This window comes from Genypterus blacodes, unplaced genomic scaffold, assembly GCF_046128005.1.
Source record: "Genypterus blacodes isolate CSIRO-AG114 ecotype Tasmania unplaced genomic scaffold, CSIRO-AGI_Gbla_v1 ptg000401l_1, whole genome shotgun sequence".
NCBI lineage: Eukaryota > Metazoa > Chordata > Actinopteri > Ophidiiformes > Ophidiidae > Genypterus > Genypterus blacodes.
This window is the reverse complement of record NW_027467176.1, coordinates 628,539-640,751: the sequence shown is the minus strand read 5'-3', so window position 1 is coordinate 640,751 and position 12,213 is coordinate 628,539. Positions and strand designations below refer to the sequence as shown.

The 12,213-nt window shown below is 49.8% G+C and overlaps 1 protein-coding gene across 3 annotated transcripts; it reads left to right on the top strand.

Moving 5' to 3' along the window:
- The first annotated feature begins 827 nt into the window (after positions 1-827).
- On the top strand, positions 828-12,055 carry tecpr1b (tectonin beta-propeller repeat containing 1b). Of its 3 annotated transcripts, none has more exons than XM_076138823.1 (26): positions 828-946; positions 1,130-1,224; positions 1,902-2,134; positions 2,224-2,406; positions 2,637-2,759; positions 2,930-3,052; positions 3,826-4,000; positions 4,100-4,200; positions 4,311-4,412; positions 5,347-5,477; positions 5,922-6,544; positions 6,737-6,807; positions 7,083-7,238; positions 7,331-7,480; positions 7,600-7,757; positions 8,082-8,209; positions 8,510-8,603; positions 8,677-8,773; positions 8,871-8,950; positions 9,036-9,092; positions 9,198-9,372; positions 9,674-9,809; positions 9,940-10,032; positions 10,258-10,364; positions 10,478-10,597; positions 10,886-12,055. In XM_076138823.1, exons 3-26 carry the CDS (start codon positions 1,910-1,912, stop codon positions 11,018-11,020), a joined length of 3,543 nt encoding a protein of 1,180 aa, XP_075994938.1. In that variant the 5' UTR covers positions 828-946; positions 1,130-1,224; positions 1,902-1,909; the 3' UTR covers positions 11,021-12,055. The 3 variants fall into 3 exon arrangements, with proteins under 3 accessions (XP_075994938.1, XP_075994936.1, XP_075994937.1); XM_076138821.1 differs by having other exon boundaries at positions 6,695-6,807; XM_076138822.1 differs by having other exon boundaries at positions 1,127-1,224; positions 6,695-6,807.
- Positions 12,056-12,213: the final 158 nt, after the last annotated feature.

Here is a 12,213-nt window from a genome sequence, read left to right as displayed (position 1 = left end):
TAATAAGTCATAAAAGACAGAGGAAAATGTAAATAAATAACTTCTAAAGTCTACGGGCAGCGATGACGAAGTCGTAATCCAATGCTAATGTAACGTCATAATAGGTTAATTCATATTGCGATGACGAATTGGTATGAAATGCCAAGGGCATGATGTAGAAGACAGGAAGAGACTGAAACACATGACCGTCTGTGGCGCCCCCTAACGGAAGAAGAAGAGGAAGAAGCCCCGTCCGACCGAGTCTGCGAGTGTTGGAATCCTGGAGAAATGCAAATGTCTTTTAGTGAATAAAAAATATTAAAAAAGTATTTAAACTATCAGCCATGGGGTTTGAGTTTGTCACATGTTGAATGTTTAACTAAATAAAGTTAATTAATTAATGGTTTTGAATAAATAATAATTGCGAGGCTGCATCAGATGGTTTATTATTTCATTGTCCTCATGCGTGGACATGGCGATCTTGTGTAACAACATGTCCTCTTCAACCTGAACACTAAAACAATGTAACTTTAAATCAGCTCTGTCGGTCTTAGTGGCGCACAGACTCAAGTCTCTAAATGGTCTCACTGAGGTTATTTCTCGGTTTTGTGGCGGTTTTGTAATTAGTTATTCCAAACTGTAGCCCAACAAGTAAATCCGACCGTGTTCTTAAATAATTAATGCAGCTCTGAATAAATTATTGAAATATGCGCGTCCATCAGCAGCGGCGACAGAAAGGGGAGAAAAAGGCTGCAGTGATGGACCAATCAGAGGAGCGGATTCAGCACGCCTGCTGAGCATCGACCAATCACAGCCGCGCTTCCTCTATTTCCTGTTGTGGACTCGGAATTGAACCAAGCATTCCTCTGGTTTGAGCTAGAATGTGAATTAAAGAGCCGCTCCGGGATGTTTATGAACGACTTCACCTTGGCAGGTCAGCGGGTTTGATGATGACCGAGCCGCGGACGTAAGTAGCTGCTGCATGGACGCAAAGTCTCCCTGGTTGCAGGACGTGTAAACAGCTTAGACCGACTTTGCGGCAGGCTGCGCGCGCCTGTGTGTCATCTCTTGTGTCCATATGTCATTATAACGGTGCAGTTTGTGTTTGTTTGTGTGTTTGTTTACGCTGATAACGGCTCCCTCTCAGCAGGAGTCATGGATATGCAGGGATCGGCTGTTGCACCTGATGTCATGGCGCGTCTGTTGATATTCCCTTGACGACCGCGGATCAGATAGCATATCCAGGTAGGCTGCTGCTGCTTCTCACGCTTTATTTACTGCAAATACACCTGCGAGTCTGTGCGTAAAAGCGCCCAGAAAACCCGGAATCCACCATTTATTTTGCAGGTTTATATTGTTTACATTGTTCACATTGTTTACAGGCCTTTGATTTATTGACATTGCATTCAGGAATCTTATATAAGATGCTAGAATAGCGCCAGTGATTGCATATTTAGTTTTTATTCTCTCTAACACAGCAAAGGCCTATTGAAGACTGATGATAGTAGGATTAGTATCAAGCGATAAAGCTCGTGTCAAGTCAAATTAAATAATAAATAACTTGACTTCCGGTTAGATATTTCAAATTAAAAACGGGTAGTCCAATGGAGGAATGTGTTAACAGAGGAAAGTTCTGAAATTAATCTGAATTCAGAGAAAAGAGTCAGAGTTACATAAATACATTCTGCAGATAAATCACGTGTTCAATTTCATAAATGTGTGAGTTTGTAATTAGTTTAATTACATAAATCTAACAAAACCTAAATTGGTTCACAAGACGGTGAAGTAAAAGAAGAATTCTGTATTGTAAATGTAGTTACAGACGCTATTCCCCATAGCCACAGGTCAATAAGGCTTCCAGATGTTTGCAGTTAGTCAGACAGTCTTTGGATGATGAGCACCACCATGCTGTCTCTGCTCAGGCTCCATCATGCCCGTCACACTGCTGTGGGCCGTGGATGTGTACGGCAGAGTGTACAGCCTCTCCACAGCTGGCCAGCACTGGGAGCGTGCTGACGACACGCTGCTGGAGCTCAAGCGCATCACAGCGGGGAAGGAACGCTGCTGGGGCGTCGGCTGTGACCACCATGTTTACCTCAACATGATGCCCAGCGAGACCTCCATCCGCTACAAGGAGGAGACCTATGAGAACCAGGTAGGCCCCAGCCTGAGACACCACCGGCACAAAGACCAATAACAAGGGAACACATCTCAGATAAAGTAACTACTGGTGTGTGTTGTCAGAGGTGGAACCCTGTGGACGGCTTCACGGACACACTGCTGCCCACTGACCGCTGGCCGTGGAGCGACGTGACCGGCCTGAATCCCCAGCCGCTCCAGAGCTTCCAACTACCCTCCCGCAGCTGGGAGTGGGAAGGGGACTGGTATGTGGACCAGAGCTGTGGAGGAGAGCCGAGCCAGACTGGGGTGAGAACCAACACATAAACACAGGAACACACACTGCTCTTTCTTTCTCATAATTCCACTCAGCACTTTATATCCATGGAGTAACTTTAGTGTGTGTGTGTGTGTGTGTGTGTGTGTGTGTGTGTGTGTGTGTGTGTGTGTGTGTGTGTGTGTGTGTGTGTGTGTGTGTGTGTGTGTGTGTGTGTGTGTGTGTGTGTGTGTGTGTGTGTGTGTGTGTGTGTCCTATCAAGGGCTGGGAATACGCAGTCGACTTCCCGGCCAACTTCTCCCCAGACAAGAAGTGGAACTCGTGTGTCCGTCGCAGGCGCTGGATCCGTTACAGGAGATACACAGCACAAGGCAGCTGGGCCAAGGTGTGTAAACATTTCAGATTATAACAGTAAGAGTAAGAGTGTTTGACAGAGGAGACCATGAGGTAAGCTGTAGTTATCAGGGTGGGAGTACAGATGTTCATTCTCACACGTACTTTGTCCGCTGACGATAGCTGAGTCATGGGTTTTCTCTTTCATTTGTCCTCTCACAGATCCCTCTGGACAATCCCAGGAAGCCGCCTCTGCCACTCTGTGACATCAGCTGCGGAGGCTGGGAGCTGAGCGACCAGTCAGGAAGGTATCCTTACCTCTGGGGTGTGACCCAGCAAGGGCAGGTCAGTCCACTGGACCAGTGTGGTGCTGGTCTAATATTATAATCATTTAACACAAAGCCAAACCGGTCTTGATCAAACACCTTTTTTTACACAAACTGGGTCTCAAACTGTGTGTCGTAGTGTGCAGAGAGTCTGCAAACAGCTGAGCCGTCTGAGAGAAGGAGCTAATCAGTGAATCCAGCCCCCAGTTTGAATGTCATAGAAACAGGCTGCTGGACTGCTGCATGTGCAGTTGACTTACAACAACTCGCCACTAGAGGGCAGTATGACCTCATATAACGTAGTGAGGGATTTCTCATTACGCTGTCCTCAAAGCAAGAATATAGAACTAAAGAAACACGTTCTTTGGTCACATTTAAAATTCAAGGAACACATTCAAGCGCATGCTGTTGATGTCTCTAATATCCCTGTTCAGAGGTTCAGAATGTAAACAGAACCTTTGAGAAGATCTTTGTCATCACATCCACTCTGGAGGTCAGAGGAGGTTTCAGAAATCAGAATTCAGATCCTTCATCAAGTAATTTGGAGGAATCTGCACCTGAACTTCACTCGCCCTGTATTTAATTTGACCTTCCCCCAAATCATGGATGTGCATGTCGTTGTAGTTGGTAGTTCATGTTTGTAGTTAAGAGTTTGGAGGTGATAAGAAGAATGATGCTTGTTCCTAGTAAAAGAAGGAAAGATAAGATTTGAATGATCATTAAGTGAAACTGTATGTCTGACTAGCCTCCATCTTTATAAACCAAGCTGCATGACAGTATGATGACTTGCAGGTGTGGTTCAGGGAGGGCGTCCACCCTCGGGTGCCGGAGGGCTCCGGCTGGGAGGAGGTAGAAGTGCCCAAGGAGGTGGCCCAGATATCAGCAGGTCCCGGGGACCTCCTGTGGGCTCTACTCTGGAACGGGAGCCTGCTGGTCCGTACGGGCCTCAGCTTGGACAGCCCCACAGGTGCACTGTAGATCTTCATCAATCCCCCACAGCGGCGGCTCATGTGTGTTGTTGTTATTGTTGTTGTTGTTGTTATCAGACAGCGTTTTGCTCTTTTAGGCACCACATGGGTGGAGGTGGACTCACCAGTGAAGGAGATTGAGACTCTTCATGTGGCTGTGGGAGGCAGTGTGGTGTGGGTCGTCACCAAAGACTACAAGGTGGATCACAACAGGCCCTCCACATTCTTAACCCCGTGTTATAATCTGAATAATGTGCTCATCACGCTCGTAAAATGTGTGTGTGTGTGTCTGTGTGTGTGTCGGTCCAGGTGTGGTTCAGACGCGGTGTGAACTCCCATAACCCCTGTGGCTCAGGCTGGATCAGCATCGGTGGAGAAATGATGATGGTGGACGTGGGACTCAATGATCAGGTTTAACAGCTTTCACATTTCAGTATGTTGCTTCATTATTGCTTCATCAAACCTGAGCCTGAACCTGTTTTGGCTTTTAAACTGAAACACAAAAGACAACAACAAGTATTGATATAGTGCTTTTGATACAGATCCAGATTAAGCATGTCTTGTCTTTATTTATTCTATTTCTCTGATTCATTTAAAGCTTTCGCGACCCAGTTCCCCCCCCCACCCCCTCTGCCCCCCCACCCCTCCCCTTTGACAGATTGACGTCGCCCTTGGATCTCGGATCTGGTTTCAGGTCGAGCCAGATCAGGTCTGAGGGGTCGGGGGGCCATGAAGGCTTTGGCTCCGACTCCCAGCACTCAGGACTTTGCTAGCACTGCAAACCCGACTTTCACACCTCCTCCTCCTCCTCCCCCCCTCCCTCCCTCCTCCTCCTCTTAGCTTCTTCTTCTCCTGCCATGTAACACGAGTCAAGCCCAGCCGCGGTTGCCAGTGTCCAAGCAGTAGCACCCCGGGCCCCGGCCTTATATATCCCCAGACTATATTCCTGCTAGCCTGACATATGGGAGATTCCCTAATTAGAAGCTGGCCAAGCCGCCGTCGTCATTTCCCATATTTCATATTTCAGGCTGGCAATTATGGCCGTGGCTTATGTTAGATGGCAGGTGGCAGTGTTACAGTATATGGCCTTATAAAGTAGCAGATGCTTGTGGCCGTCTGGTCTGCCTCTCGTGCGATCGAGAGGAGTGAATCATTTAAATGTTATCGGGGTTTACGATCATATTTCTCCTAATAGATGTGAATGATGCGATCGAATTTCGTTGTTGTGACTATTGAGAGTAAATGTCTCTGTGCGGCGAGGGTAGGACATGCTATCAGGTTACACCAAGTGTGTGTTTTGTTTGTGCTTGCCTGAAATAATCGCGTGTGTGTGTGTGTGTGTCAGGTGTGGGCGGTGGGTGAGGATCGGGGGCTGTATTTCAGAATGGGTGTTACTCCGTCTGAGCCCAGTGGGAAAGGCTGGATTCCTGTTTCCGGCCAATGGGGAAGCAGAGAAAAGGTTTTACTACCGCCCAGGTCTGTGGAGACGCCAAAGAACACACACACACACACACACACACACACACACACACACACACACACACACACACACACACACACACACACACACACACACACACACACACACACACACACACACACACGAGTTGAGATCTCTGGCTTTGACCTTTGCCCTCTATAGCCACACAGGTTCAGTTGTTGTAAAGTTCCGGCTTAAATGAAACTCACACACATTCAGATTCATGTTCTTTCATGCTTCAATCTGTCCCTCTGTCTCATTGTGTGTGTGTGTGTGTGTGTGTGTGTGTGTGTGTGTGTGTGTGTGTGTGTGTGTGTGTGTGTGTGTGTGTGTGTGTGTGTGTGTGTGTGTGTGTGTGTGTGTGTGTGTGTGTGTGTGTGTGTGTGTGTGTGTGTGTGTGTGTGTGTGTGTGTGTGTGTGTGTGTGTGTGTGTTTTGCAGGGGTGGTAGCAGGGGTGTGTGTGAGTTTGGTGGCCCGCAGACTGAGGCCTCACACACTTCAGTCCTGAGCTGCACTGACTCAGACTCAGAGTTGGGCCCTGCCGAGCCACCAAACGGCCCTAATGAGACCCCCGTTCTCGAGGCGGCGGACTCTTCCATCGTTCCCTTGGGTGCGGCGGACTCGCCTACGCCCCCCCTCACGTCAGAGGACGGCGCTTCCGCCTCAGGACCAGACGTCCGTAAACCCTTCATCCCCGCCAGCGACAGCTTCATCAACAGCCTGGTCTCGGACCGGGAGAAAACCCCCATGATGCAGCAGTCCATAGCAGAGGCGCCGCAGGAAGAGAGCCGGGAACCTCCCCCTGCTCCCGTACTCCAGACCCCGGATCCCTCGGGGCAGGACGTCCCCTGGATTAACGTAGACCTGGAAGGGGCAGAGGCGGCTCGAGGAGCTCAGAGCGCAGGGCCTTCAGCGGGGGACGGGCGTACCGGGGCCACATACCCCCTGGGTCTGGAGACCTCTCAAGGGGTCGGCGAGGAGGACGGGCCCGTGTGGGCTTGGATCTCCGGCGGCGGCTGTGACGTGGACGTGAGGGCCCAGATCAGCTGGCTCAGTCCTGCAGGTACACAAACACATCAACACCGTATCCAGCACATACTGGCAGCACAGTGTGTGTATGATCCACTGTGTGTCTCTGTGGTGCATGTGTGTGTGTCTGTGTTGGGTCTGGTATCCGTGTTATGTCTGTCTGACTAGCATGTGTGTCTGTCAGGTCCCCTCACCAGCTCTCTGTCTCTGACTCCGGTCCAATCAGCAGCCTGGAGCCAACAGCAGCAACCTGAACACGGAGAGGAAATCAGAAAGAAACCACTGGAGAGAAGCCATGTAAGACCAAAGGACACTTTATGGGACAGGGCTGTCTCTCTGATGCCTCCCTGATGTCTTTGAACCGTCTCTATCGTGTGTGTGTGTGTGTGTGTGTGTGTGTGTGTGTGTGTGTGTGTGTGTGTGTGTGTGTGTGTGTGTGTGTGTGTGTGTGTGTGTGTGTGTGTGTGTGTGTGTGTGTGTGTGTGTGTGTGTGTGTGTGTGTGTGTGTGTGTGTGTGTGTGTGTGTGTGTGTGTGTGTGTGTGTGTGTGTGTGTGTGTGTGTCACTCCCTAGTCTGTGTGGGTGCGTAAGGGCGTGTTGCGTTGGTGGAGGGACTGGAAACCTCAGCGCTGGGTGGACGTGAGCGTGGCTCTGGAGCAGTCCAGCAGGTCTGACGGGAGGAAGGACAGCATCTTCTTCGTCTACTACACCCAGTACGACGAGAAAAAGGTTGTCCTCTTCATCGCGTTGTAATCGATTTTTAAAAGCTCCGAGTCCATCGAGCGTCCATGAGTTGATGGACGTTGTGTTTGTCTCTCCAGTACCTTCACGTGTTCGTCAGCGAGGTGACGGCGCTGGTCCCCGTCCTGAGGGACTGTCCCCACGCCTTCGCTGTGTACACGGCACAGAGGACCAGGCAGAGGTGGCCTCTAGTCCTGGCAGCGCAGACGCAGAAGGACATGGACGACTGGGTAACTTTGGGAATGTAGCGCAGAGAACAATGCATGCTGGGTAGAACGTCCATGAGCGCGTGTCTCTCTGCTCACGCTCCCCCCTTGTCTCCCCCCCCCCCTCCCCGGTTGTCCGTCAGCTCTGCCTGCTGTCCGAGTCCTGCTGTGAGTCCCGGGGCATCAGGGGCCCCCCGTCCAGACAGGCCGTGTGGTCCGCCACCTCAAAGGGGGACGTCATGGTTCACGAGCCGTCCTTCTCTCTGGAGGCCCCCGCACACACGCTGGCCTGTGACCTCATGTGAGACTCGGACCAAACGGTGTCTCGTCCGCTTTAGATTTCTGTCCTTTATGTCTCTGCTCCTGTTTTCCAGCCTCTGTCTTCTGCATGCACCACTATGACATCATTGCCGCTAACCTCGTCTTCTTCCCTCGTCTTCTACACTGAATATCTGAACCCACGTGTCTCTCTTAACGTGTTGATGTGTCGTCCTAACACGTCTCGTCCAGTTTGTGTTACATGTGTCGCTAATCCTTTACATCCCGTGTGCTCCCACTTGCTGACATGTGTGCTAACGAGTAAGTGTGGCTAACGCTGGGCTGCTTCCACTGTGTGGTGCTGCAGGTTCTGGCGACAGGTCCCGGGCCACCTGCGCTGTGTAGAGTCAAACAGTCTGGGGCTGGTGTGGGGCATCGGGTGGGACGGCACCGCCTGGGTCTACACTGGGCGCTATGGGCAACAGTCCAACCCTGGTAAAGACGCCACTGTAGAGGACTTTAGCCTCATTTAGCTCCCAGTTGGTCATCTTCTTTAATATTCAGTAGTTTCCCTTTGATTGATCTTTTTCCTTAACTTCCCAAGAATTTGTTAAAGCGCATGCGAGGGAGAATTGATCCATAACACTTGCTTCCAGCTTTGAATTCCGCCGTGCACCTGCTTGAGCATGGTTGAAGTCTTTGCTATCTGTTGCCATCAAGTTGACGCTAATACACACACACACGCACAAGCACACACACACTGTAAATACAAAGCAGGTGGTGTGTTTCCTCCAGGTGACGCAGCGCAGATGCTGGAGCAGACAGATGTGAGGAACGTACACGTGTACGAGAACCAGAGGTGGAACCCGATGACGGGATACACGGACAAGTAAGATGAAGCAAATAATGCTGCGGTGCTTGAGTTTGTCCTCCGATGTAAACGTTGTGTCTCACTCCTCCAGAGGACTTCCTACAGACCGTCCCATGTGGAGTGATGAGTGTGGGATGAAGGAGTGCACCAAGAGCAGCACAACCCCCCCCTCCCCTCAGTGGTCCTGGGTAGGAAACTCACCCCTATGCCAAATCTTCCTCCTCCTCCTCCTCTTCCTGTTTTATCGCTACACACGCCATCCTCACCCTCTTTTTTGCATTTTAGGTGTCGGAGTGGACCGTGGACTATAACGTCCCCGGAGGGACGGACAAAGAGGGCTGGCAGTACGCCGCAGACTTCCCTGTGTATGTGGCCGAGACAAATGTCCTCTTATCTTCATCACTGGGACGGACGTATCACTGAACTGGTTTATCTCTTTCCTTCTTCCAGGACATTTCATGGACACAAGACTATGAAAGACTTTGTTAGGCGCAGAAGATGGACCAGGTACACACACACACACACACACACACACACACACACACACACACACACACACACACACACTCCTGTATCCCTCGGCAGCAAAATGATCACATCCTTCGTCTACAGGAAGTGTAAGATCACCGTGAGAGGGCCGTGGCAGCAGGCTCCGCCCATCCTCCTGAGTGACATCTCACTCATGCCCTGCCTGGCCCAGAGCAGCATGGAGCAGGTCCCCCTCTGGGCCCTCAGCGACAAGGGGGACGTCCTGTGTCGGCTGGGTGCCAGTCCCCAAAACCCAGCAGTGAGGAATGAACCCAATAAGTCATTAACTCTTCTCACACTCATCACACACTCTTCATTAAATCCTGTGTGTGTGTGTGTGTGTGTGTGTGTGTGTGTGTGTGTGTGTGTGTGTGTGTGTGTGTGTGTGTGTGTGTGTGTGTGTGTGTGTGTGTGTGTGTGTGTGTGTGTGTGTGTGTGTGTGTGTGTGTGTGTGTGTGTGTGTGTGTGTGTGTGTGTGTGTGTGTGTGTGTGTGTGTGTGTGTGTGTGTGTGTGTGTGTGTGTGTGTGTGTGTGTGTGTGCGTCGTCGTCGTCGTCACAGGGCAGCTCTTGGCTCCATGTCGGCACAGATCAGCCCTTTAAGTCCATCTCCATCGGTGGAGCCAGCCAGGTGTGGGCCATCGCCAAGGACGGAGCCGTGTTCTACAGAGGGTCCGTGTCCCCACAAAACCCTGCAGGTCAGTCGGCAACAAGAAACACACACACACACACACACACACACACACACACGATACGATCGATACCAAATGATGAACCTGAGGGGGCGGTGAAAGTATAGTGACTGACAGGAGCTATGTCCCCCTACAGGAGAGTGCTGGTACCACATCCCCTCTCCCCTGAGGCAGACCCTGAGACAGCTCTCTGTGGGACGCACCTCTGTCTTTGCTGTGGATGAAAACAGTGAGTAGACTTTTCTCTCTAACATCACATTTGTTTGTTTTTTAGGGTTTTTTGGAAGCCCAATTAAAAATGGTCAGAATGATGAGATAAAAAGTAAATTTTAAGATCAAACGTCAAAATTGAAATTAAAAAAGTTATAATTGACAGATTTTCATAAATGGGCTTTCACAGAAAACCTTTAAGCTCAAATCTGTGTGTGTGTGTGTGTGTGTGTGTCTCCTGCAGGTAACCTGTGGTACCGACAGGGTCTCACCCCCAGTTACCCTCAGGGTTCAGCCTGGGAGCTCATCTCCAACAACGTCACCAAGGTTTCTGTGGGACCACTGGACCAGGTGTGTGTGTGTGTTACAGCCGAGCGGCTCACGCTTACAGCCAGATGTTTTTACAGCACCATGGGTAGAAAGTATATTTTGATGACTCAATTCGATTCTTTTCCCTGCTCCAGGTATGGATCGTAGCAGACGGCGTTCCAGGTTTTCCTGCTGAAACTCCTGGAGCCGTCTGCCACAGGCTTGGGTTGGGACCCATGCAGCCTAAGGGCCAGTCCTGGGACTACGGTGTGGGGGTGAGTTCATGATCATCCTGTCTGACTGATCAATACAAGTCATTTAGAAATGATCTGTACAATACATATTAATAACTCAATCAATAACATAACTGTGGCTAAAGTTAGAACTGCAGATCTTGTGACACCCCGGTTAAAATCAATATGTGCTACATTCCGTGTATTCAAAAGGCATCTAGGGATCGTTAAGACATTTTGAGAGAGGAGGAGACTGACGGGCGTGTGTTACGTCTTAACTGTGTTTTAAATCCTGACTGGATTGATGTTTAAGTGTGTTTTACCTTCCAGGGAGGATGGGAGCACATCAGCGTGAGAGGGAACGCCGCAGAAGCTCCACGGCCTCCCCATCCTCCCGCTCCCGCCGGTCCTCCACGCAGCCCGCTGCGTCCGGCACAAGTGAACGGAAGCGCCGTGCGTGTGTAGCACCTCTCCGCCCTTCCTCTGCTCCTTCAGCCTCATTTGTGCCTGGATCTGTACTCCGTCCCCTCACACCTTTCCCCCCGGGACTCTCTTTTCCCGTCACATTAAAGGGAATGCACAATCACATCACCACTTTATAAACTTTGGATGGATTGGTTGGCACTTGGTGGATGGATGAATGGGGGAAAAGGAGGAAAAGAGCATTTAAGCAGGTTGAACTCTTGATGTCTGATGGATTTGAAATCAAGTGAGTGCATGTGTTTACTCTGACTCAGCTTTGGCTACCGGGTGTCTGTGGGATCTAGCAATAGCTTTTACTCTTCCCTGTCATTTCCTTTGAAAACCTAAGCGGGTGGGGCTGCTGAAGGGCTGAAGACGAGGCACCAAACACCAAACACAACCCCACTGTAACCTAAACGGTCTCATAAGCTTTAGAATCTTGTTTGTTGTTTTGCGTGCGTCTGTCTATGAAGGTCGTTGGATATCTAACAGTAGCAGTTCAAGCCAGCCAATCGCCATCCATCTAAGTAGCTGGTGTGCATCCCAAAGGTGTGGTTCAGATTACCTGGCCACCACTGACTGATGAAGGAGTTACTTGGATGGTGAAACCGTTGCCTTGAACTACTACAGCTCCACACCTTTCGGTTCCATTTTTGCTTGACATAACATTTGCATGTGATTTCAGTTATTCATTTATTTAATGTGCATTTGTTTGAATTTTGTTTTGCTATGTTTTTGGCCTGTTACATGTTTGCAATAGAGTGTTTTCTCCCATATGGAAAAGCTTTGTAAGTACAAGTGACAGCAATGGAAAACATGGAAAAACTGCAATTAACCCTTCACCAAATAAAACCTCTTTCCTCCGGCAATAAGGAAAGTATTAACTGTTAGTATTACACCGTGCAGATAATGCTATGTTATGACCATGACTGTTGAAACTGTGCCCAGCGGGACTAAATGTCACCGTGCTGAAGGTCCTCCTCCTCCTCCTCCTCCTCACAGGGGCATTAAAATGTGAAATAAAGGTGTGAAAACTTCCATTACATGATCAGGTATCGTTTTATAGTCGTGTTGAATGACAACAGGTGGCCCGGTGTCAGCAGCTACACTCGGCAGCTGAGTGTCGATGTTGAAGAACGGCAGGCGGAGACTTGATCGTACCGTTATGAGGGAATGTGTTCAAGTACAGATCCCAG